Source organism: Oncorhynchus keta, chromosome 3 (genome assembly GCF_023373465.1).
Source record: "Oncorhynchus keta strain PuntledgeMale-10-30-2019 chromosome 3, Oket_V2, whole genome shotgun sequence".
In the NCBI taxonomy this organism is placed as follows: domain Eukaryota; kingdom Metazoa; phylum Chordata; class Actinopteri; order Salmoniformes; family Salmonidae; genus Oncorhynchus; species Oncorhynchus keta.
In genome coordinates, this window is record NC_068423.1 from 6,410,144 (window position 1) to 6,434,933 (window position 24,790).

Here is a 24,790-nt window from a genome sequence, read left to right on the forward strand (position 1 = left end):
AGCACCTTTAGGGACAGCTCTAACAACAGTTTGATACTCCTCAGGAGTGAATGTAACATTGTGTGTTCTCATAAATGCTGGATAATCATATAGTTGTCCATCATTATTCAATAATTGTTGAACCCAAATAATGTTGTTGTCAAACCAGTTCTGGAAAAAAAAGCATTGTTTTGGTATTTTATGTCTTTATTATTCCATATTGTATACTTATGTGGGGAAAATTTTTGTTTGTACATGAGGTTCCAAGTTAGAAGTACTTGTTTATGAAAGTTTGCAAGCTTAATAGGGATTTTACCCATATCAAAGTTACATTTTAGTAAGAATTATAGACCACCATTGGATGTGGTATACAATTGACCCTTCACCATTTCCGCTGTAAGGCTTTTAATAAAGAACGACAGCTACGTAATCCAATAAAAAATGCAGATTCACAGCACTGGCCAATCGCTAAGCTTGTAGGTGGGTGTTATCACCTCAAGGATCTGTTGGTTACTGCACGAACAGGTGAGCGTGCATATTCTTGTTTTTGTTCAGAAAACTAATTTAATGGATAAAGGAAAAACGTTCAGTGCACATCTAACCACAGACTTGTTTGTGATATCGGTATTTTCTGTTTTTGCAGTCCAACAGCCCATAAAACAGCATTATATTGCTCACTACTTGTTAGCTGCACTTCGTCAGCTAGCTAACGTTAGCTTTTGCGAGCGGTCTGAGGGAGAGAGTATCAAAATATTTAAATTACAGAAATTATATGATTTCAAAACAACTGGGGAAGTACTTATTTCTGTGATATGATGCCCATTATTGCGCCGAAATGCACTGTTACATGCGTTAGCTGATGTTAATGTTTAACTTGTACAGTAGCTTTGCTACTTAGTAGCTAACGTTAGCTAGGTAACGTTATCAAACGTCACTAGCACAGCTAGCTAGCGCTACCTGTCTTAAAGGGACATTACACTCCAACATAATACGCTTATCAGGTCTTTCTGTTGAGATAAGTGCAAATCCCAGGTCATGTTTTGTTGATGTGCCATTTGGCTGTGCCATTCAATTGGGGTTGAAGCATAAAGCTGGACACAACCAATGGTGATTTTATTTTTCTATTTATTTGTATTAACCCACATTTTTTGTTAGGTAGTATCTTCTTGCAATGAGTTTTGGAGATTTGGATCCAGGCTACTGTTTTTCACAAATGGACCATACATTACAGGTAAGAGATGGAAAAAAAAAATGTGTAGCCCTAACTACATTGTACTACAACGTCATTAATCTTCTTGAGGTATGTATAACTAATTCAACAGGTCAAAATGTACTAACAAAATAATACACACAAGAAATACTATGCACAGAGATGTACAGCAGCCTCGGAAAAGAACACTGCGGGGTAGGGCTGGGCAATATGGCTTAAATTATGTCTTGATTTTTTTTCAAATTGATCAACGATTCACAGTCTCTAAATGAGCTTGGTTGTACAATGTAAAGGTCAAATACACTGCATTTCAAACAGTCAGCAATAATCTAATGTGTTCAGGGCTTGTGAAATTATACCTAAAAGTCACAGATCTGGCTTTCAAGTCTTTATAGAAATGCCCTTTTTTGTTTAAAATTTTTCCATAACATGCACAATGCACATTCATTAATAATGACTAACTTCTTGTAGCAGGCATTATAGAAGTTGTGTACAGATCTCATAAACAGATCTCATAAACAATCTCTCAAGCACAAGCCCACGTGCTAGTGAGTAGCCAGCTAATTGTTATTTCATGTTTAGCATCTTGGATCTATTTGCTAGCTAAAGAGAACATTTGAATTGTTATGAACACATCCATCTGTACGTCTTCAACTGTTTGAACAGCATGCTAGCCAGTTTACTTTGTTCAGATGTTGAAGTCAATTGCCTACCTTATTTCTCAGAATGAGAACGAGTTGCTAATACCTTCATTGTTTTATGCTTATTGCACATTCATTAAACAGACTAGACAGCTCGTATAACAGTCTTTGGCTAAAATGTTGCTAGGGGGTATGTGGTAAATTGTGTGACAAACTGAGCATTCATTTTTCCAGAATCAATGTTCAATGATACTCCTGTTTTAGTAGTGTCTGCTCTGCGTGCAATTTGAGGAGTTGAGACATAAAAAGGGTATCGTTAGAAAGGTTACAGTAAAATAATGTCTCAATGTCGTTCGGTGTCCATAGGACTGATTCTGTTGGACTAAACCTCAAATTCAAATAGCTAGTTGAAACTGCTTGTCAGAGAGGAAGAAGGGATCTCTCATCATTGTTGTGAGTGGCAGGGGGAGGGGCTTGGTGGGATTTGAGTAAATGGGAAGGTGCACACAGCAGAGAAGGAACAAAGGAGACAAGACCAAAAAGACATGAGTACAAGCAGACAAATGCTCATAAATTAGATTTTTTCTTAAATGAAAAGCTATATTCTTGCCATACAGGCATTTTGGAATATCGCCTTAAAACATGCATTCAAATTAATGGCCCTACTGTGAGTCAGAATGTTGAATAAAATTCCACTTCAACTTGCTGGTTTGTCAGGGGGTCGGTCCGGTCCCTTACCTCGTTTTAAGGCTATTTAACCTTTTATTCAAGCAGGAAGGCCCATTGAGATCATGGTCTTTTCTGCAAGGGAGCCCTGCAATACAAGACCAGCAGAAACTGCATAGGGCAAATAAGCCTGAAATAATGACTCAAATCTGGCCTGTGTGTGAGTAAACAAATATAAAGTAATGATTGGATTCTAGCAAATCACAGGACTGCAAGGTGTGGCTCAGAATCAGAAGTTCACCAGACTGGGGGAGGTGTTTGGAGGGAGATGATTCCCGAGCATTGGGCAGAACATGTCTGGTGAATGTGATTGAGGGTGTCCGTGGGTCCTTAAGTTAATTTATCTAATTTAAAGGCCTTAAGTCTTTAATTTATCAAAGGTCTTAAAAAATGTGATGGGAGATGACTTATGTTTTTGACTGCTGCTTAATTGTTTCCACCACTGCAAAACATTTTTTTTTAACATGAAATGATACGAGGTGCACTTTCAAGATGTTAGAGCGCTATCCACATGTGCGCAGTTCATGTGCAGGTTGAGCCGTTGCCAGAGGGAGCCTATAAAATTTGAAGGCCACTCCCTAGCTGGGATCAAAAATTACAGATTTCTTTTGGTTCTAAAACCATTATTTGGTCAACACTAATGTGCATTAACCTGCTTCCGGCAATGAAAGTATCTGCCCTATCCCTGTTTCGCTGCTAACTCTAACACCTTTTCCCCCCTTTGAGAGATGCATTCTGTTAAGCACAAGCATAGGCTACTGACAGTTGATCAACATTTTGAAATGTAATTGTAGGGAAAAAGTTCAACTGTCAATAGAGGAAATAACCAATTTACAAATATAGAACGTAATTGAGATGATGCGCCAGCAGAACGGAGCAGAGTGTGCCACTTGTGGTATATACATCAAGTAGCCTATTTAGGCCTACCAATGGACAGTTTTTGTAGGACATAAAATGAACTGTTAGATCAATTGCATGGCTATCTAGCAACAATATCATATTTACAGTTATCAACCTAGCTGATGTATTTTGAGTTCCCACCTCATGTGGTAAATAGCCTAGGTCAATATGCACAAAAACATGCAGGCAAATGAATCTCTAAAGAGACAAAAATATGTGATTATTCTGGATCTTTTTTTGACATGTTGCACATCAAGTCAGTTAAGAACAAATTCTTATTTTCAATGACGGCCTAGGAACAGTGGGTTAACTACCTGTTCAGCGGCAGAACGACAGATTTGTACCGTGTCAGCTCAGGGGTTTGAACTTGCAACCTTCCGGTTACCAGTCCAACTCTCTAACCACTAGGCTACCCTGCCGCACATTTTTACTCCTGAACTTATTTAGGCTTGCCATAACAAAGGGGTTGAATACTTATTGACTCAAGACATTTAAGCTTTTAATTTAATTAATTTGTAAACATTTCTAAAAACATAATTTCACTTTTACATTATGGGATATTGTGTGAGCCCAGTGACAGTGACAATCTCAATTTAATCAATTTTAAAATTCAGGCTGTAACAACAAAATGTGGAATAAGTCAAGGGGTGCGAATTCTTTCTGAAGGCATTAACTTATTTCATGACTTACTTGGCACTGGAAAAAGTTGGTCTCCAGTCCTCCCACTTAGCTACCTTGCTTGAAAGTATAGTCATTTGATACCCGATTCACTGAATGAGGGAATTATTTTCTTCGACTTTTTGGTTGTTGTGTGTTATAACATAATACCTCCAAGAGAGCTACTGAGTGTGTAGACTTTCGTTCCAGCTCCACTAACACCAGATTCTACCAATAAACTGCACAACAGGACTTTAAGCTGACTGGTGTGTTTGAGCAGTGCTGGATTAAAAGCCTGCACATCCAGTGGCCTAGCTATCCAGATGGAGAGTTGACCACGTGTTTTAAACAGTAACAGTGCTGTATGTCTGACTTTAAGCCATTTGTTCACAGTGGTATTGTTGTAGTATTGAGTATCATTAGCTGGTATTGGTATCGGTTCAAAGCCAATAATCTGGACACCTAGTTTGTGATCTAACGAATGATTAGCCCATTATATTTGCCAGAATATGCCGACTCTACCGTTATGCTTGTTTACACTGAGCTGCACTGGGGTCAGAACGCATTAATGGTTACATTAAGACACAGTGGAGCCGGCGTGAGATGTGGGTTGGAAAACATACCTCAATGCAGGGATGGGATATGCCACTGTACTACATTTTTATACACACTGCTCCATCGGAGATTGCAATGCTCATATTTTCCCCGGAAAACTGACCTTTTTTTGTCTTATTGTTAGCTGGCAGTAGCCACACCAGCCATTATGGTAAAAATAGTGAAAGAGCCAGCCCTAAAAATACAGCTTTTTGACATGGGCTCATTTCTGGAGGGGAAAATTAGCAGGTATGTGGCATGCACAAAATAGGTATTAAAATGCATTCCAAGTGGCATTAAAAAGTTAATGCAAAGTCTTAAATTCAACTTCGTGGAATCTGCAGATACCCTGTGATTAATTGGTTAATGTTTAAGTCTAAGTATCGTACAAAGTATTCACAGGAAAGTTTTAGTAAAGACCGAACATGCCAGAACGGTCGGCCAAGCGCAATAGGCAGACGTTACATCGCTTGCTGTTACGACAGTATGTTATAAAAACCAGCTGCACAGTGGTGGCTGTTTACCCTGAGTCTGAATGTAAAATGTTAGCGAATATTCTGGTAATAAGCATTCTATCCATCGTTTAGATGTTTGTCTTACGTGACTTTACAACAACATCTTCCGAAATGTGGATCGCCAGAGCAGGTTAATTATGTCATCACTTCACCAATTGGCAAAATAAAAGTCCCCTGCAAGACTCTTCATTGTGCCTGCTTGTGCACACTTGCAGGACTTTTATTTTGTCATGCAATTAAAGGGATAGTTCACTGAAATTATTAAATTACATATTTGTTTCCTTACTCTGTAAGCAGTCTATGGACAAGATATGACCACAAACCATGCTTTGGTTTTGTTTATCTGGCCACTTTCAAATGCTAACTGTTATGCATTTGTGCCACAAATACGGTCCAAGTCAATAGTACCTATATTAGCATTTTCACACTTCATCCTAATGTTTTTAAAATGTTGTACCTCAATGAAGTTACTTAGATGATTTATGAAACAACCTGGATACCTATATTTTAGAAAAGTCTGTGTAATAATACTTTGCTGTAAAGTGGCACATTGTGTCAAATGTCTAGTTGAACAGGGACCAACCCACTGACAAACCTGGGGTGTGTTCATTAAGTCTCGCAAAGGAACCATTTACCGTTTTAAAAGAACCAAACACAAGCAAACGGAACGGGGAGGGACCTACCTGAATTTTTCCAATAGAAACATGTTTTTGTTCGGGGTAATGTATACACCCCAGGTGTGCATTTTAGTTTGTGTCTATGTTGTGTGATGGTTTGTACTGAACGGCACGTTTCCCCAAAACGGTGTGCACTGTTCTTCAACAGCCTTTGAGGTACATTTGCTCCTGTTTGGTGGGTGTGGCCTGATCAATATGGCTGTGATCATTTTGGAATTGCAAAAAATCGTGCAGCACACCACACCACACAGTAATTGCCCTCAGGGCCACCATAATCCATTTTTTAAAACTGGTCGTACAGTACCGTTTCTGTTGAATTCAACATTGCACACTGTTTTGTCATACACCGTTCTGTGAACACACCCCAGGAGAGTAACATGTCTGGTCCACTGGGAGCGTAGCGTTTGAGTAACCAAAGCAGAAGCAATTGCACTAATTCATTTTGCATCGCCTGGGTGGGTGGAGATTGTACGTCTTATAAACAACTGTCAAACTCATTCCACAGAGGGCTGAGTGTTTGTGGGTTTTCGCTCCACCCTTGTATTAATTCATCAATCAAGGTCACTAATTAGTAAGGAACTCCCCTCGTTGTCTAGGTTTTAATTGAAAGGAATAAAACTCAAACCCGCAGACACTGGGCCCTCCGTGGAATGAGTTTGACACTTCAGTGGTAAACTCCTTCATTGGGCATAAAATTAAATCTTCACCCACCAGGGGGCAAAACAAGCACCCACTATTGCATCACATGCTGCCAATGTAGCAGACATTTTCAATGCCAATTTAGACAGTTATCTTATCTGTAAGGAGGATGTATACATCTGTGGTGCACTTGGTTCTAGCAGCGTATTGCTGTACATCCTTCCACAGTCCATTGTGTGTATTGGTACATCAGATGTATGAATAGCCCAGCCCTAGTATAACTCTTGTTTGTCTCATGACAGATTATAAAAAATAATTTAGGTAAAGGTTGTTCTCGTGGTGTGCCATTCATTGAGCACTACAGATATAGAAATAATTCAAATCAAGTTGTATTGGTCACATAAACATGGTTAGCAGATGTTATTGCGAGTGTAGCGAGTACAATTTTGATACAGTGTCAGGGGAGGCTTTTACCCTTTTGTTCAGGTTTTTGTTTGCGGGACACTTTTTACATGCACATACAGAGAAATGCTTTAAGAAGCCCCCTCTTATGGCACGTTTGGGCATTTCATGTAGTCTCTTGTCTGCCCTTCAGTCTAGCGGCGAGAATGAGAAATGTCTCCCGCCTACCAGAATTCACACACCACCACTACTTCTGTTTGTCAGACTCAAATCAGAGGGAGAGGAGCAAGCCGCCATTTTCTGAGCGTCTCTCCCTAAAACGAGAAAATAGGCTCTTCTCAAACACCAGAAAAACTGGCCTTCTCAAACACCTTAGGGTGTGGGGAACGGAGTTTGCGACAAAGGATTGTTGTAAAATAATTAACAGAAGTATTTTTGACCAGAAAGGACCATTTTTACACTTACTTGCTATTACTAGTAGCGAGGCGCGCTAGCTAGCTAACTTTAGCGCGTTAACGTTAGTTAGCAAGCAAGGTGTAGCTTGCTACGTTAGTTGATTCGCCCATTGCTTGGTTCCGGAACGAATCTGGAGCGCTTGAAACGGGGTCTTAAATAAAAAAGGATTGCATTTTTAGAAAGGGGAATGGCTGATTAATCGATTCAAATCGTGTTTTGTTGTGGTATCCGTTTACATTTCCTTCAAAAACTGCGGGGGATTGTTGCCGAAATTCACTCGGATAGTGCGCCTCGTCACGTGGTAGGTTCCTCCTTTTTCTTTGTTAGCTAGCTAACAAGACTGATTAGTCTTTACTCCGACTAACTTGTCCGGTTTAGCATTCGACAAAAAAATTACATAATTCAAGTAGACTATTAAAAACTATTAAAATGATTTAGCAATCACACATTGTCAAGCAAAGCGTGGTTTGCATGTGGCTTATTTTAGAGAACAAATTGCATCGCCAGAATCATGTGCATGTCTAGAATAGCCACTGTATTTCATTTTTTTAAACTATAACCGTATGAACTAAGATACACTGAAATGTTTTTGCTATTGCTTTTCAAACGTTTGTTTACGTTACAATATAACGTTAGCTAGCTAGGCCGCTACAGTTGTGTGCTTATTGATTTAACGTTAGCCAACATTTGGCTGCACGGTTAGCAAACGTATACGCTGCCATTTAGAATAAGATACATAATAATTTAATACACACGACTTGGAGCGAGCTAGCTAAATAATTTGTTGAGATGCATTACGTTCGAATCAGTAACTGGACACGTGAATTTGAAGACAAAAACAATAAACGTAAACATTTGTAGGGGGCATTGTGCGAACAAATCCTTTACCGAGGCGTCATGGAAAATAAAGGGAAATTTGATATATCGAAAACAGGAGCCAGTGCATGAATAACGTCAACGTAATAATTAGATTGACATTTTCAACGTCAAGCCTTTTGATAGGGACAAGTTTATTGGATTTATCAGCGCTGAATAGGCGGTTTAATGTGGATGAATTGCATTGAATCTCCCTCGGAAATACAACATGGCGTTTGTGCGCGCTGACAAGAAACTGCGGTGGAATACTGAGCCCCCATTCATATCGCCTGACAGATGATACAGGGAAGAAGCAGAACGCATTTTATCATTGTGGATTCTGTCTAGCTAGATTCCATAGATCGAATTTGGACCAGATTCGCATGTTTACTGGAATTAAATACCAATCCAATAATAAACGTCCCCCTTAAAAATCGGCATTAACCATACACACTGATTGCACCACGAGCAAGGCTGTACCTTGTGAACATTATCTAGTAGCCGACATATGATTTAGGAAATGTGGATACTTGTGTGTCTGATAATTTCACACAGGAAGTCAGAATGTCATGCACTTTGGGCTATTGGGCTAAATCCACCTGCTTACACCTCCAAACCCTGCTGCATCTGACTTAGTAGGGTTTGAATAATTTGCATTGGCTGCTTTGCTTTCCTTCCTTATCATCCGACTATCCTTGAATTCAATGGTCACAGGGCACAGATAATTATTTGAGGAGGAGCCTGGGGAGTAGTCCTAAATGACGAAGGCCAACTTGTTCACACAAGCACAGGTGCAGTTAGCTGTAGGATTTATTAGCCTGAGGTTCCGCTATGCTAGTTTCTTGCTGTTGACCACATTGTTTTCATTATTTCCTACGTGTTAACCATGTAGGCTAGTCAAGCAAGTTCAATCACAAAGAAATGGGCTCATAAATCTACTTGCCTGAATGTTTTTTATTAGGTCACAAAGTAGTCTAGCCTGCTGGATATTCTTAATGTTGACTCTGCCCTAACTAAAGGCCTAATTTAAATTAAAAAACAGATACATGTTAATATTATTTGTTTAATCCTGTTTTCAGGCAACACCATACTTACCACCCTGACTATGGTCTGTTAGGTCTTAGGCGGTATGCTATGCTTATCAACATGAAGGTTGCTATTTAATATGCAATTAGAGGTTCCAATTGCATGCTTTTTGTAAATTAATAGGCCAATTTAAAGCAGACTACATACTCCTTGTTTTTTCAACTTGTCTAAGTAAATGCTTTTATCTTATATAATTTGTTAGATTTATCAAGTGAAGCACAACATCTCTAATTTGCCTTAGTCAGAGTAAATTATGTTAATCATTGTAGCATTTTAAGGAGGAGTTAGTCCACCTGTGGTTACTTGAGGCAGGATTGGGTGTGTCTGCTGTCTATCACACCTTTACTGTGTGGTACTAGTGTCTGACTTTGTCTCTTCTTGACCACCCAGGCTGTCCTCTGGCAGGGCAGTAAGCGGGTGGTGTGGAGCAGGCCGCGGAGTCCGTCTCTCTGCGCTGCATGGCTGCGATGGCGCCCGCTCTCACCGACGCCCCAGCCGAAGCTCACCACATCCGCTTCAAACTGGCTGCCCAGTCCTCCAGTCTCTCCCCGGGCAGCACAGAGAACGGCAACACAAGCAACATCCTCATCCACAACAGCACCGGCACCGGCAAATGCAAGGTCTCCGCCGCCGACGAACACTCCCACAACTTTTGCAGCGGGAACCAGGAGCAGCCAACCCAGCAGCATCAGCAGTCCCCGGCCTCAACCCTGGGCAAGCTCCAGCCGCTGGTAGCTTCCTACCTGTGCTCCGATGTGACCCCCGTCCCCTCCACCAAGGAGTCTATTAAACTGCAAGGAGTCCTCATCAAGCAGTCTGTGCTGAAGAGTCACGGCATCCTGCCCAGCTCGCTGTTCAACGGCGGGGGAGACTTCCTGCTGAGTAAGCGGCAGACTCTGGAGCTGTCCGGAGGACAACTGAAGAGCCTCATGAGCAGCAACGGCGGTGGCCAAGCCGTGGCGGCCATCAATGGCCTAGCCAAGAAGCTGGCCATGTCCGGCACAGCGGGCTCCGTGGTGGCGGTGAACAGGAGCAAACCCTCCGCCAGCGCTGAATCTCAGCCCCTAACGCCTCCACTGGACTCCAAGGCCTTCACGGGCGCCGTCTTAAAGGGACCCGTCAGGCAAAAGCATTCCCTGGGGGTTTCTCAGAGCGCAGGAGGAAATGGCCTCCAGCAGCAACCAGCTCGCTTTGTGGCGCCTGATACACCCTCAAATCAGCCAGACACACCCTCAAATCAGCTGATGCTGCCTGTGACTGACTGGGAGAGGGTAGGCAGAAGCCAGCAGGGGTCCCCAGTCTGCTCTCCGGCACCCCAGTCCCCCTCCTCCACCCTTTGCAGCCTGGACGCCCAGGTGAAGGAGCGCACTCTGTTCAACCGCAGCCGCCAGGGTGAGATCGAGGGCCGGATGCGGCGGCTACGCAAGCGGCTGCAGGTGGTGCAAGCCAAGCAGGTGGAGCGCCACGTTAAGCAGCAGCTGGGGGGATTTCTGGACTCATCCCTCAGCATGCTGCCTTCCGCCACCACAACGCGCAAGGGGGACACCACCGCCACATGGCGCCCGGGCCGGCACTCCTTGGGAGCCAGGGACAGCCTGGGCAGGTTCTTGAAGAGCGGTTCCATCCCCACAGAGTTGGAACGCCTCTACCTCAGCGGCACAGCCAACCTGCACGTAGCTGAGAGCAACTTCGACTCGGATGTGACGGAGAGCAGCTCGGGAGGGGACACCGACCTGGAGGAGGAGGTGCTGACCAGAGTGGACATTGAGCAGCGGCACATCAAAATGTAAGTACCACAGGACGCACCGTTGTGACATGAGGACCCCCAAGTGACGTTCCATCATATAAAGGTTTAGAAAATGGTGAGACTGAAGTGATGAGTGGTCATATGCCAAGCTAAAGGCCATATGGGTCTTTTGAAAAACAAACTCTTTTTGCACCTTGTGACCATCAGTTTATTGAGCAGAAGGGACTTACCATGCCCCTTTTCTTTGGCTCAAGCAGTATCACAGGCTGAAAGAGCTTTTCGTCAACCAAATCATGTAATCTTCTTGATGTTTGTTGCCTGCCAGAAGGGGACAAAGTGGGACTAACATAGATGGAAGGTGAGATGGTGTTCCCCTAACTATTCTACTCAGGATAATGGGATCTTAATCTACACGGTACAAAGGGTCCCCAGCTTTCACCTAGAAGGCTGCTCTGTGCAGATGAACAAAAAATCTTCAATTTGGGCTAACAATGTGCTAATGGCAATTACAGATGCCCCATCTCTCTGAATGGAAGGATCGAACTCCAGGAAGGGGGCGATAACGCCAGTTGCTTGGAAGAGCTGGTGTTGTAGTGTGGGTGTGATGCTGTAGTTACTGGAGAGACTGAGTACACTGTGTGAATCTATTAAGTCCCCGTCCACAGTGATGTACTGCCACAACCAAGGCTAGAGCTGAATGTACTGTTTATATGCAGAGAGAGAACAGAGAGCACATACAGAATACATGTTTTGATTTAGATAAAACCAAGGCGGAAATGTGACTTCATGCAAAGGGTATAATTTTCACATTTCCACTTTCTCTTGTGTTTTTCTCAGCAGGGGCTTTCAAATGTATTCCACGCGAGGCGCAAGCCAGAGTGCCTCATTTCTGCTTAATGTTTTTGAGTGAAAATAGACTGCCAGTTGGGTCAGCGGCATTAATGGACTTGGTGACTTGTTTGGCATTTGGTAGATGATTAACAAAGCAGAGAACTTATTTTACAGCCCCTTCCTGTTCCTTTTGGACTTTTGGCCTAAATATTTTCGTATCCATACAGAGAGAAACCTGAGTTATTGGCACAAGCATAGAGATTGACATGGCTGATTCTTTGTCTGGATGGGGAAAGAGTGATATACAGACTTCACTACATGATACATTGTTCTACTTGAACTGTTTGGTAACCCCATTTATAGCAAATGAATTGGATTTTTATCCTAAAGGGTTTGCAGTTTGGGTAGAGCTTTGTTGTACCTGGGATGGGAAGTAGACTAGCTTCGTGCATTTGTTGATTGTTCTCCTCTAATCAGGGACTAATTTAGACCAAGTTGGTGCAATTATTGGGTTGGGCAGAAAACCAGCAGGTTCCGGACCTCGTAAGGGAAGAGTTGAATACCCCTGGTTTAGCCTATTTGAACTATACTGGCTCCGCACAGTGAAGAGCAGTCTTGCAGCGCACAGAAGGGCAGCACGTTAAAATCAAGAGTAATTTGTCGTTTCTTATTTGCTATAGCATATTTCAATACATGTTATATACAGAATGCAAGAGTGGGATGTAAGCCAGGCGGAGTGGAGGATTCCACCAAAAAAGTAGCACAAAATGTCTAGTCGGAATCTCTTTCTCTCTGCCTGTGTCTCTGTTTGCGACTTTCTCTGTCGGATACATGGGCCTTAGGCTATATCCTGAACCTGTTCATTTAAAAAAATTTTTTTTTTATAACCGACACTCCTTAACTGTCTTGCTGTAAAAAAAAAAAAAAAAAATGTTTAGCCTATATTCCCTACAATCTGATAGGCTATGAATATGACTTTGGGCTCTACTATAGGCTAAGCTTTCATCGTTTTAAGCATTGCTTTCTCTCAATCAAATAATTAATGTAACATGGTTCCTTGTCATGTTTGAATATCCTAAAAATGTAAAGTAGCCAGGGGAATGAGAGCGAACAAACAATAGCCTATAGAAACATCTAATGACATGTTTAATCAAGTTTGCTTATTAAGAAATTAACTATTTATGCGGGCCGGGGAAACCCTCCATGCGAGGTTGAAAACCTAATAGCCAATTACCCATCCTCCTACTAGGCCTAGCCTAGGGAAGCCTAGGAATAGGCAATCACAGCTTTGAGAGAGAACATTATTTATTTACTGTTTTATAAAGCAATTATTATTCAGTTCTGAAGACTAAACTGCTTCTGTCTAGCCGATAACGTATAACCTAACTCACTATGTTAAGACATCCCGTTCCTCATCAGACAATCACTGCTCAATCATGTGCGCGCGCCACACGCACACAAACCTGTTCCATCCTGAAGCTCCTTCGCCAGAAATTAATATTAGAAAATATTTGCTTGCATTTAGCCTCTGCCCAGGCTTTCAACATGATTTTTCGTCATTATTCGATTTCGCATTATAGTAGTTTTGGATAAAAAAATTTAAAAAACATTTTGTGGGTTGACCAATAGGAAGCAATACGATCATATAACACAATGCTTTATGGATACATAATCGCGATAGGATAGGTTGACATCTCCCAAACCTATAGCCTAAGCCTTTTCTTCATGGTGAGGGTTCAGTGGTGGTTTTGTTTCAGCGTAACAGACCTATAGCCTAACCCCCACCCAAATGAATTTGGTTCACTGCTTGACGGTTCCTCTTTCTGCATATTTTTGTGTGCTCCTAGGGCTGAGTGATATGGCCAAAACACATCATAATATATAACAAATGTTAGTTTTTTAAATACTATATTTTATGTTTCTTGAATAAAATTATACATTTGCTTTGAGTAGTGCGTGTGACCCTAGGGTGGCAACACATACATTCTTAGTGATTTCAATGGGTCTTTCTCCATTCTGATTTTTTTTCATACTGTTCAGTTCAATGAAAAATAATTTTCAGCTTTTTCATACATTTGTGTTTCCTACACTCACTTGAGAGAATTTCCACACTGCCATCCATGTAGGGCTGCACTATATGGGCAAACAATCTAGGCCTTATCTTTTTGCAATCGCAATTTGACTTGCGATTTAGAGCAAACCACTTGTGTGAACTGTCGGAATCATGGAAATAGAATGATTATTCTAATTCTGTAGTTAGAATATAATAGTTGGCACTTTGAATACAGTGTTTGACATGACAGCGAATGAAAATGCCAGGGAGGAGTTATTGTGACAGGGTAGGAACCAAAGTGTTGATGCGTTTCCTAGGGGACTCTATAGTCTTTTGGCAAAATTGAATGCTATTTTTGCTACTTCGTGTGGCATTCATGCTTCACGTATTCCTCTTTGATTTAGAAGATAATGTTGCACAAATAACATGCTGATTTTGGTCTATATCATTACTGATATTATCAGGCTGTATATAGCTCGCTACATTTGCTCTGACTCGGTACATTTAGGCCCAACTTCCTAAGAAAATAAACTATCCATTTGCAGATTTAAGAAACACACTAATTGTGTAATTATAGAATGCTAGTGGATTTATATTAAGAAGCAAAGTGAAAACCACGTCATTGTCATCAACATTGTTGCATTGGCCATGCTGACTGAACGCAAGTGTCTCGAGGTCAAGGAACAATAAATGCACTCCTTGAGGGATGAGGTGGGGCTAGGTCTTTGTGGAAAGTGGTGTGGGGAGAGGACTCAAGTAGCGGAGTAGATTTAGGATTTGCCTGGCCTATAATCTTTGCTCTTGAAATTAGAGGTTGACCGATTAATCGGAATAGCCGATTTCAAGTTTTCATAATCGGAAACTGGTAATTTTGGAAGCAGATTTAGCAGATTTTTTTAGATTTATTTTTTTACACCTTTTTATTTAATCTTTATTTAACTAGGCAAGTCAGTTAATAACACATTCTTATTTTCACTGATGGCCTAGGAACGGTGGGTTGGAACTACCGCTCCCGGATCTGGGAGAATTGTCATCAACTGTCCGGATGAAAAGCGTGCCCAAATTAACCTCTAGTGACTCCCCATCCCGGGTGCGGGAGCATAATCATCAACTGACACTAATTAGCATAACACAAAGGACAAAAGATATTACTAGAAAATATTAATATTCATGAAATCACAAGTGAAATATATTGAAACACAGCGTAGCCTTTTGTTAATCACCCTGTCATCTCAGATTTTGAAATTATCCTTTACAGCCAAAGCAAGACAAGCATTTGTGTAAGTTTATCGATAGCCTAGCACAGCATTAGGCCTAGCTACCAAATATCGTTTCCCAATGAGATCTCACTTAACAGGCAGAGACCTAAAAAAAATCTGAATGGTTAGTCCTCTGGGTTTTGCCTGCTTCATAAGTTCTGTTATACTCACAGACATGATTCAAACAGTTTTAGAAACTTCAGTGTGTTCTATCCACATCTACTAATAATATGCATATCATATATTCTTGGCATGAGTAGCAGGAAGTTGAAATTGGGCACGCTATTTATCCAAAAGTGAAAATGCTGCCCCCTATACCTTTAGAAGTTAACTCCTATCTTCAGAGGAAGCGTGAATAAGAGCCTGTGCATGGATCACAGCAGCACTAGGCAGAGGGTGTGGGGTGCGAAGAGGATCAAATTCAGCTGGAGAGCTGCAATCATAAAGAGAAGGGGTTATGTAACTCCGGCTGTGGGTTCATGTTGGGGAGGAACTCACTGGAGCTAAACAAATCCAGATGTGTCGAACAGGATGGGAAACGGTACACAAGGGGGGGAGATACTAGAAAACTGCACAGTAATGCTGAGCAACAGCATGCGCTGCAAGCCATGGCCTCAGCCAACTTAGTTGGCTTGATTATTAGAAAACTTTGTACACATTTTATGCACTAGGCCCGTGTATAAAGCTAAAACATGAACTGGATTAGGGCTAACTGACTTACGGTCTTCTAGTTCCCTAGAATGGATAGATTTGAATCTTCGAGAGCAGAACTGCAACCTCAAACGGATTTATAGACTTTCTATTAGTGATGGGGGGGATATCGTATAGTTTTGATCAATATCAATATTTCTGTGCTTGTTGGCTTTACCTGCACCAAAACGGCAGTATTTTCCTTCGAAACATGCTCGCCCTCTCTTTTTTTAAATTTTTTTTTTTTAAATAGGGAGACAATTTGTTTAACACTTTTGTTTTCTCAAGGCTCTCTTGTTCCTCTACAGCAGACATATATATATATATATATATATGGTGACCAATGTACTTGGAACACCAAATTGCAATTAAATCACAGAACCAAATCGTAATACATTTAGAATCACAATACATAGTATCGGCACCTAAGTATCGTAATATCGTATCGAGGGGTCCCGGGCAATTCCCAGCCCTACTTTATATTCAGTATTAGGCCAATGTAATGCATGTGATGTAATGAGATTCTTGCCTCAGAAACACTGATCTCTCAATATGGGCAGCCCTCAGCCATGTAGGCCATTACGCAGAAAATACAAATACACAACCAGGAGACAGGCCTGCTAGTATTCAAAGAAAACCACTAAAACTGAACCTCTTTCGAATTAATACTGGGACGCATCATAAGCATGGTAAACAGACGTTGGCTTGAACTAAGAGGTATCGGAACTTGTCTCTACAATATAGCTCAATGTGAGAAGATCCACTGTCATCAAAATCAGCAGTCCTGAACTGGTTAGTAGAGGTCGACCGATTTATAATTTTTCAACGCCGATACCGATTATTGGAGGACCAGAAAAGGCCGGTACCGGTTAATCGGCCGATTTAAAATAAATAATAATAATTTGTATATATATATATATATATATATATATATATTTTTTTTTTTTACATTTATTTTAATTTTTGTAATGTATTTGTAATAATGACAATTACAACAATACTGAATGAACACTTATTTTAACATAATATAATACATCAATAAAATCAATTTAGCCTCAAGTAAATAATGAAACATGTTCAATTTGGTTTAAATAATGCAAAACAAAGTGTTGGAGAAGAAAGTAAAAGTGCAATATGTGCCATGTAAGAAAGCTAACGTTTAAGTTCCTTGCTCAGAACATGAGAACATATGAAAGCTGGTGGTTTCTTTTAACATGAGTCTTCAATATTCCCAGGCAAGAGGTTTTAGGTGTAGTTATTATAGGACTATTTCTGTCTATACCATTTGTATTTCATATACCTTTGACTATTGGATGTTCTTATAGGCACTTTAGTATTGCCAGTGTAACAGTATAGCTTCCGTCCCTCTCCTCGTTTCTACCTGGGCTCGAACCAGGAACACATCAACAACAGCCACCCTCGAAGCAGCGTTACCCATGCAGAGCAAGGGGAACAACCACTCCAAGTCTCAGAGCGAGTGACGTTTGAAACGCTATTAGCGTGCACCCCGCTAACTAGCTAGCCATTTCACATTGTTACACCAGCCTAATCTAGGGAGTTGATAGGCTTGAATTCATAAACAGCAGAGCTGCTGGAAAAACGCACAAAAGTGCTGTTTGAATGAATGCTTATGAGCCTGCTGGTGCCCACCATCGCTCGGACTGCTCTATCAAATCATAGACTTAATTAGAACATAACACACAGAAATACAAGCCGTAGGTCATTAATATGGCCGAATCTGGAAACTATCATCTCGAAAACAAAACATTTTTTCCTTCAGTGAAATACAGAACCGTTCCGTATTTTATCTAACGGGTGGCATCCATCAGTCTTAATATTCCTGTTACATTGCACAACCTTCAATGTTATGTCATAATTACGTAAAATTCTGGCAAATTAGTTCGGAATGAGCCAGGTGGCCCAAACTGTTGCCTATACCCTGACTCTGCGTGCAATGAACGCAAGAGAAGTGACACAATTTCACCTGGTTAATATTGCCTGCTAATCTGGATTTATTTGAGCTAAATATGCAGGTTTAAAAAAATATATACTTCTGTGTATTGATTTTAAGAAAGGCATTGATGTTTATGGTTAGGTACACGTTGGAGCAACAACAGTCCTTTTTCGCGAATGCGCACTGCATCGATTACATGTAACGCAGGACAAGCTAGACAAACTAGTAATATCATCAACCATGTGTAGTTATAATTAGTGATTATGATTGATTAAGTTTAATGCTAGCTAGCAACTTACCGTGGCTGCTTACTGCATTGGCGTAACAGGCAGACTCCTCGTGCAGTGCAATGAGAGGCAAGTGTTTAGCGCGTTGGACTAGTTAACTCTAAGGTTGCAAGATTGAATCCCCGAGCTGACAAGGTAAAAATCTGTCGTTCTGCCCCTGAACAAGGCAGTTAATTTGGCCGCGCTTTTCATCCGGACATGAAAATACTGCCCCCTACCAAAGAGGTTAAATGTGTGTTTTTTTCCAAATACACACCCTATATGTCTTAATAAATTCAACTATATGCATTGAACTTGTTTGAAATAAGGCAAATGTCTCGAGGGCACCAAAGGTAGAAAACCGTAACCTGACCCAACTATTCTCCTGCTGGTTTTCGTTACTTTCCTGAAGTTGACAGTAATAGGCTACATGAGGAGTCTGCAACCTTTCTCATGTGAAATGCCAATTTATCTTACCATTTCTACCGATCTGCATGTCAGTAATGGTTTTCATTTAATTTGTCTTCACATCTCAAAATCATTGTCATGTGGTTAATCAAAATGTATATCTAAATGAAAATGATACATAAAAAACTACCTTCTGTTGCCATTGCCAACTATTTAAAAAATAGCCTACATAAAGCCAACAAATAACATTGCAGCATGTAGGTAGAAAATATCCTGATTTAAAAATATCCTATAAATCACCGTGGCTATTCATGGCCTGTGCAACGAGCTTGAAATGTAGGTTATCAACTATTAACTTGGGTCCGGCGAACTTGCAATGTGTAAAATATTCTGGGCCCTCAGACTTTCCTGTGCCAGTGAGCTCAGGACAGAGACAGCTTTAGGCTATTTGTGCAGGGAATAAGAAGCTGTGCTTGACTTGGGCTGGAGCTGAGTACTGGCACCTCAAATTTTCTTCTGCTTGAGCTCTTGTTCCTCTTATAGAATATTATCTAAAATGTAGTGTGGAACTCCTGGACCTAAATATAAACAGTACCATCACCCAAACTGAGTACCGGAACCTATTTCTGTCAAGTTAAGTACTGATAAGAAGTAATTGGCTTGGCCAATTTTCAAATCAAATTTTATTGGTCACATACGTTTGGCAGATGTTATTGCTGGTGTAGCAAAATGCTTGTGTTTCTAGCTCCAACAGTGCAGTAATATCTAACAATTTCATAACAATATACACACATTTAAAGTAATATCTAAATATTTGGACGAGCAATTGCGGAGCGGAATAGACTAAAATACAGAAGAATACAGTGTATACATGAGATGAGGAGTAGTGCAAAATATGTAAACAGTATGTAATAGTAATAGTGACGCACCGATATTACATTTTTGGCTGATATGGTGTCTGATATTTTCCTTGCCAAAGAAAAATAATGTTTAAAATATTAGCGGCCCACAATTGGCCCAGCGTTGTCCGAGCTCTCATTGTAAATAAGGATTTATTTTTAACTGACTTGCCTAGTTAAATAAAGGTTACACACACCACACTGACCATTTATGTCCCCATTACCAGCAAAAAATGATTAGTCTGTTTCTTTCACTTACTGAGCTGTTTTGTTGTTCATTTGTTAAGTCGTTTCATTCTCAACCATGATTTATAAGGAACGCCGTTTGGGTCTTTGCGTGTCCCCCAAAAATTAACACTATTTGACGTGTCAAATATGCTTGTTGACCAATCAGGACCTGAATATGACTGCACGTCACATAATAATTGAACGTGTTCATACATTTTTTACGTAGTTATTATACATTGATTACACTCACTTGTATTTCATATGTCACAACGATTCATCGATACATATGCTATGATGCTGGTAAAGTTGTCTCGCGCACCTACAGTGTTGATCACAAAGCTAGCTAGCTCATGGATGTAAACAATGTTCTTCCCCCCCAAAAAATATAGCAAAATGACATCTGTTTCAGTAGCTTTAGTTAGCAAGCTAACTATATAGCAAGGTGCCGTCAAAAATAACCCTAATTTATAGGACTGTTATTATTTGATTAATGGTGGTCGGACCCATCTATGTGAAGCTAGCCACAGTAAGGATTAGTCACAATAGTGGAGTTAGTGGTTAGCCTTCAAATGAAAAGCATAGCATAATTATACCATTTGTATTCATTTGCATCACTGTCAATAACATACTTTTAGTTTGAAGGCAAACCGCATATCCCACAAGTGTGCCTAATCCTTATTGTGGCTAGCTTCACAATACATAACCCAGTCCGGTCGAGCCTCACTAGCCAGATGAAGCTAGCTGGCTGCTTATAACATTAGCTTTGGGCAACAAGGTTAAGTAGCTGGCTAGCGATTTATTTTCATGAACTGAAGTTCAATTTCAATAGGCGAACAAGTGGCAACCTTGCTAATACTTACAAGGATTCCTAAATCATTTTTGTAAACACATCGTTCGTGTCCGAGGTTTGCTTGTTTGCTGACCTTTTTGTTCAGCTTTGACAGTGCTACTATATCTTTTTTGACACGTTCCGTAGTATGCATGTCGTGAAGCTAATAGCAGTGATGCTATTACTGTGTGACGCCAGTAGGGCAACATCTGAAAAATAGTGCACTTAGTGTGTACCGGTGCTCGACCAGTCGGCGAAAGCCAACATCACCCGCGACAGAACGTTTGATTGTCAATGGCAATGAATACCATTATCTTGGCTTTAATGGATTTCGCCTTTGAGTTGTCTCGCTGAAACTATCTTACTTTTTCAAATGATGCTTGACTTGTTGACTGCTAAATCCACACAGCAGACATTGTGTGGGCTAAGTTAGGAACGCTGTGCTGCATGTGTAGTGCAACATTTTACGGGGTGTCATTACATCATGTACCTACCTACGTTGTCAAAACTACCTTGAATACCTCGATTTTTAACATCGGCGTTAAACTAGACATCGGTCAAAGCGAATATCGTCATGATTCCGATATATTCACCAATATATTGTTCATCCCTAATTATTATAGTGACTAATGTTCCAATTATTAAAGTGGTCAGTGATTTTCAAGTCTTATCTATATAGGGCAGCAGCCTCTAAGGTGCAAGTGATGGCTTTAACAGTCTGATGGCCTTGAGATGGAAGCTGTTTTTCAGGCTCTCGGTCTCAGCTTTGATGCAACTATTATAATTCTCAATGGATATAAAGAGTTAATTTTGAGTTGAAAACATTACTTTGAGAAGCTCCATAAGTCATTAGTGGTGGTGCGTTAAGCCTTAAGCCAATCACAAATACTATCAGAAACCCCCAAATGGGCACCTTTTTATATGCCTACATTTTCTCGCAGGCCGGGTAGCCTATAGGCCTACTTCTATGTGTGCACGTCCTTACTTAACATCAACAGGAGCGTTCCAAACAAAAGACACTGACTGACAAAACTCGAAAATGGAATGAAATAAGCCAAAACTTGTTTCTCACAAGTGTAGCATAGGTTTTGCACTCAGCAAACAATGTGTCCACTCTGACAGTGAGAATGGGAAGACTCTGAATAACTATTGAATGTATTAAAATAAAGGAAGTGACCAAAGTAACAAACATTGTAGATTATGAATTAACAGTAAATGTAATACTGGTGATATATGTAATGGGGAATTGATATACAGTAACAATCAAATGCAAACAATTCGCACAGTGGCGTTATGAAACAATGAATGTGCACAAATTGGCGGGAGTGCATTCTGGAGAGAGAAGTCCATTGTCCGTCTGGGTGCGTGGTCAATACGATGTCTGCAATGGCCAGGCAGCATTTACGGGGATATGGCCGAGCAGAAATCGGGGAATTCATACTTCTTGTGCTTTATGGTGGAGTGCAGAACTGTGGTCAAGGTAGAGAGTTTGTTTTCAACAGGATGTACTGCTCCCACCTACCATCAACCAATCATGTCAATGTGGAGCTATTCTGAGTCTTTCGTATTGTTAAAACATTTGGGATGTGCATGGCAATGCGGTACGGAGCTCGGCTCCGCAATTGCTTCATTACGGAGCCTCCGACCACATTTTCGGATCGAGCCTAAATGATCGACTCATTGCCTCGTGAGTAAATCTGAGCTGAAAAAAATTGTAGGTAGGCTATTTTGTTAAAACAACTCCAGCCTTTATGCACGTTGTAATCAAAATTCTAATCTTAACTGCCAGATTTCAAACTATGCTTTTGTGAGAAGCAGCCAGAAACTCTGTAGATGGCGAGTGGTGGGATCAATAAACCAGAATTGGAGGGTCCTTTTCTGCTGCTTCCCTCACATTTATTCAATCGTTTGAAGAAGAACCATCCTCTACTTTATGGCTTTAGACATGATTCCTTTTTACACAGTCAGCAAAGACTGTTTCAAGAAGATGATAAGCAAGCTGGACAGAGAATACATTCCATCTCGCACCAATTTCTCCCAAGTCGCCATCCCAACACTATAACAAAATGAAGGGAGAATTTGGACCGGAGCTCACACGTTGTTTATAATGCGACATATTTCAGTTTTTATTGATAAATTTGCAAACGTATTAACTCTGTTAATACGAACGTATTTGCTCTATTATTGTGGGGTATTGTGTGTGTGTGTCCCTCAATCTACAATTTGATCCATTTTAGAACAAGTCTGGAACGTAACAAAATATGGAAAAAGTACAGTGGTTAGAAAACTTAACGAATTCCCTTAAATAATTACACAATCATACGCTCCCTATTCCATCTGCAGCCTATGGCTGAATTAATAATTAACTTTGGTCATGGTAAAATGGGAATAGGTACTCGTGTTATTAATTAATGAATTAGTGCTGCGCCTATTGCACATTATTTTGATGTTAAAATGTATGTTAATGTGTAATAATCATATCATAACAATGTGAGAATTTTAAATATTGGTTTTGGGTTCAGTTAGCACAGTGTGTTAATCAATCATAACAAAAGCTGAATGTTGTTGAAAGCATGGTCAGAGGCTATGTGGGGGCTAATATTTCCTGATATTAATTTCTGGTGGAGGTAGATTCAGTACGGAACAGGTGTCTGTGTGGCATGCACATGGAGCAAAGTAAGAGAGAGACGTGCCAGTTGTGCTGGAGCGGACAGGATAGGGAGGGAGAGACACAGTAGCCGACGAAGCCAAGCCAATTTAATGTTATTTATCATCCCATCTCAAATCAGAGAAGTTTACTGACTTCTTATGGCTGCAGGGGCAGTTATTGAGTAGCTTGGATGAAAGGTGCGCAGGGTAAACGGTCTGCTCCTCAGTCTCAGTTGCTAATATATGTATATCATTATTAGTATTGGATAGAAAACACTGAAGTTTCTGAAAAGGTTTGAATGATGTCTGTGAGTATAACAGAACTCATATGGCAGGCAAGAACCTGAGAAGAAATCCAAACAGTATTTGAGAAATCTGAGGTTGGTATATTTTCAAACCATTCCCTATTGAAATCCCGTTGCGATATGAATGTAGATTCACTTCCTGGGGCTTCCACAAGATGTCAACAGTCTATAGAAATTTGAAAGAGGCTTCTACTGTGTTGTGGGACTGAATAAGAGGGGAATGAATCAGACTACTGGCAGAGAGCCAGTTCCAGGTCACAAAGGACTTCTCCGGTTGGAACTTTATTGAACATTTATGATAAAAACATCCTAATGATTGATTCTGTACTTAGTTTGAAATGTTTCTTTCGGCCTATAATATAACTTTTTGAAGATTTTGGCCGAAAAAATGGTCGACCATCACCAGCGTTTGGATAGGTGTACCAAACGCACAAATGAAAGTAGCAAATTGGACATAAATAACGGACGTTATCGAACAAATCAAGCATTTATTGTTGACCTTGGATTCCTGGGAGTGCATTCTGATGAAGATCATCAAAGGTAAGGGAATATATAGCATGTAATTTGTGGTTTATGTTGACTCCAACATGGCAGCTAATTTGACTATTGTTCTGAACGCCGTCTGATTATTGCATGGTTTGTTTTTTCCGTATAAGTTGTTTTGAAATCTGACAGCAGTTGCATTAAGGAGAGGTATATCTATAATTCCATGTGTAACTTGTATTATCATCTACATTTATGATGAGTATTTCTGTTGAATCGATGTGGCTATGCAAAAAAATAGTTTTTGGAACTAGTGAATGTAACGCGCCAATGTAAACAGATTTTTTTTATATAAATATGAACTTTATCAAACAAAACACATGTATTGTGTAACTTGAAGTCCTATGAGTGTCATCTAATGAAGATCATCAAAGGTTAGTGATAGAGTAAAATCAATTTGTGCTTTTTGTGACTCTCTTTGGCTGGTAAAATGGCTGTTTTTATTGTGGTTTGGTGGTGACCTAACAATTTGTGGTGCTTTCGCTGAAAAGCATATTTGAAATCGGACACTGGTGGGATTAACAACAAGACTACCTTCAAAAGGGTATACGATACATGTATGTTTGAGGAATTTTAATTTCTGTTTCTGCTTTGAATTTGGCGCCCTGCACTTCCACTAGCTGTTGTCACATTATCCCGTTAACGGGATTGCAGACCAAAGAGGCTAAGCTAAAGTAGTCTGCTAGCTACCTAGTCAATTGAGGCTACATGCTTTGCTTACTATTAATTCCATAACTTTAATCCCATCTTGTATTGCATATATCAATGATGTCGCTCTTGCTGCGGGTGATT

General features: G+C 40.5%; 1 protein-coding gene and 1 long non-coding RNA gene across 5 annotated transcripts in view; both read left to right on the forward strand.

Moving 5' to 3' along the window:
* Positions 1-446: 446 nt before the first annotated feature.
* kansl1a (KAT8 regulatory NSL complex subunit 1a) overlaps positions 447-24,790 on the forward strand; it is a 57,514-nt gene continuing 33,170 nt past the window's right edge. The window contains exons 1-3 of one of the 4 annotated variants that reach the window (XM_035747016.2): positions 447-504; positions 1,135-1,210; positions 9,728-11,123. In XM_035747016.2, coding sequence (XP_035602909.2) covers positions 9,796-11,123 — 1,328 coding nt within the window. In that variant the 5' untranslated portion in view covers positions 447-504; positions 1,135-1,210; positions 9,728-9,795. Of the gene's footprint in view, positions 505-1,134; positions 1,211-6,861; positions 7,698-7,739; positions 9,043-9,727; positions 11,124-24,790 lie in introns of those variants that run through there. The other 3 variants (XM_035747035.2, XM_035747008.2, XM_035747026.2) reach the window with 3 other exon arrangements.
* LOC127913825 (uncharacterized) lies at positions 11,131-13,864 on the forward strand. The gene is made up of 2 exons (XR_008086862.1): positions 11,131-11,442; positions 11,597-13,864. It is a non-coding gene; the product is annotated as an uncharacterized LOC127913825 (long non-coding RNA).